At 48.9% G+C, this 1,889-nt stretch overlaps 1 protein-coding gene across 1 annotated transcript; it reads right to left on the bottom strand.

The window, feature by feature from the left end:
* Positions 1–361: 361 nt before the first annotated feature.
* Positions 362–1,493, bottom strand: F4812DRAFT_101989 (trimeric LpxA-like protein). The gene is made up of 3 exons (XM_047929261.1): positions 1,370–1,493; positions 1,065–1,300; positions 362–976 (listed from the first exon to the last, which is right to left on the bottom strand). The coding sequence occupies exons 1-3, from the start codon at positions 1,406–1,408 to the stop codon at positions 658–660; spliced, it is 594 nt and encodes a 197-aa protein (XP_047788591.1). The 5' UTR covers positions 1,409–1,493; the 3' UTR covers positions 362–657.
* Positions 1,494–1,889: the final 396 nt, after the last annotated feature.

Here is a 1,889-nt window from a genome sequence, read left to right as displayed (position 1 = left end):
CGTTGGCCTACGAGTCTCATTCGCTCCGTATCTCAACGCTGCTGCGATTTATACACACAACTTGAACGCTTTCTTACGCGTTGTCTCACCACGCGCAACCACTTTGCATTTAGAGTGATGTGCCGACCATGATTATCCTGTCCCACAAGCAGGAATCGCCAATCCAGCCTGTTATAGGCCTGGATCGGGGTCTATAACGATTGAATTGTTACCATGTAGAATCGGACGCGCATCAAAAGTGCGTTGTATTGTACAAGAACCTGGGGCCGTAAAGGTGCTCTAATAGTTTACAGATATGGTAGGTCACCTGGCTGCCATCTACTTAGGTACCAGCTGCCCACACTATTAAATTAAGACGCCGGCACAACTCGTGATAATTATAATCCCACCGTTCTCGTTGTTTGAGAAAGACGCAGATTAGTTGGGTTAGGTTAGCGGCGAACTCTATCCTTGGAGAGAAAAATCCAAGGCGCAATCGCCACCACGTCGAGCTCGATGCGGCGCGAATATATTTTTGCCTGGCCGTTTCATGCCTTTATCGTAGCCTAGCGTTGGATAGACCCTAATGTCGAATTCAGGAATAGCTGACTCTTACTATACCAGACCTGTCCGTGGGCAAGGGAAAATTGTATATGCGTAACCCAAAGGGCGTTGGAATCACACTGGTAGCGGCTGTGGATTATTTCCGACCGTCTTGTAAAGCTCTCGGAGCTCGAACGCTTCGTGTCCACCCTCCGGTACCTCGCCAATAACTCGAGCCGGTTGGCCGGCGACGATGCTGAAGCTCGGTATAACCATGTTGGGAGGTATTACGGTGCCTTCGAGTACTCGGACGTAGTCTTTGATTATGGAAAATTCGCCGACGACGACGTTCTGGCCTATGTAAACGTGGCTGCCGATCGTTGCTGCTTGGACGACGGTACTCTCGCCGATAAAAACGTGGTCGCCTAGTCTGAGCGGGAGAAAAGTAAATGTTCTGTGAGTTACAAATTTGAAAACGGTTAGCGGGAAGATTCGATCTTGTATTAGTCTTGTATTAGGAACTCGAGCGATCCTTAACTGACCCTTTATATATGCGACCAGGAGGACGCAAACAGCATCCCTTGCTCAGATAACAATAACGACCGATTGCCACGGCCGTATTGCTACCGGGAGCGGCGCTCGAACCTGATACGGCCTGCCCTGTTCTCGCTAGGTCGCCGCGGATCATGGCTTCGGCTTGGATGACGGTCTTTCCGCCTAACATGATGTGCTGGGTTCCGATCAGGATGGCTTTTCGGGAGACCTTATTGCCCGTGTCCTATCACGAGGTGAAGTGTTAATTGAGCGCCAGTAAATTTGATTTACGATGGGAAGCGGGGTAGCTTACGGTCTCGATGTACTCGCCCTTTACCGGTCTTCTAGACATCTTGAACGGAGGAGCGCGAGTAATGTTTGATGCGGTTGTTAATTTGAGAGAGCTGAAGCTGGAGCTTGCGAACGAAGCTGAAAGCTGCAATGGGTTAAGGTACCTCCTACCTTTAAGCTTCTTAGGCGCATTAGGTACATGTGCTAAGCGGATATTAAATTATGTAATCACAACGCGGGGTGGTCAAATTCGTTATCGGACGCTAGGTACCTAGGTAGGTACTACCTCTAGTACCTCCCGACGCGGGCGGTACGCGGACCGCCCCCGGCCTCCTTAAAGTTTAAACTAAAGTGCCCTACCTACCGTAGGTAGGTTAGGTCCACCAAACGGAAGTTCACATCATCCAAATTTTATTAGCATCCATACAGTAATGATTCCGAGAGTCCTCCATCACAAGATGATCAAATAAAATTAGGTACTCTCCAAACTACTAGCGGCCCTGCGTTATCATATTTAATTAAATCATCCATGTAGTATGTAG

Source organism: Daldinia caldariorum (genome assembly GCF_022478825.1).
Source record: "Daldinia caldariorum strain CBS 122874 unplaced genomic scaffold F4812scaffold_13, whole genome shotgun sequence".
NCBI classification, from domain to species: Eukaryota; Fungi; Ascomycota; class Sordariomycetes; order Xylariales; family Hypoxylaceae; genus Daldinia; species Daldinia caldariorum.
Note: the sequence above shows the minus strand (reverse complement) of the source record. Positions and strands in the feature narration are given on the sequence as shown.

Bases quoted from the DNA above. Each gene is read 5' to 3' on its own strand.
- F4812DRAFT_101989 (XM_047929261.1), bottom strand. From the start codon at position 1,408: ATGTCTAGAAGACCGGTAAAGGGCGAGTACATCGAGACC. The intron at 1,301-1,369 runs GTAAGCTACCCC...ACCTCGTGATAG, and splicing joins AGGGCGAGTACATCGAGACC to GACACGGGCAATAAGGTCTC. The intron at 977-1,064 runs GTCAGTTAAGGA...TGTAACTCACAG, and splicing joins CCTGGTCGCATATATAAAGG to AACATTTACTTTTCTCCCGC.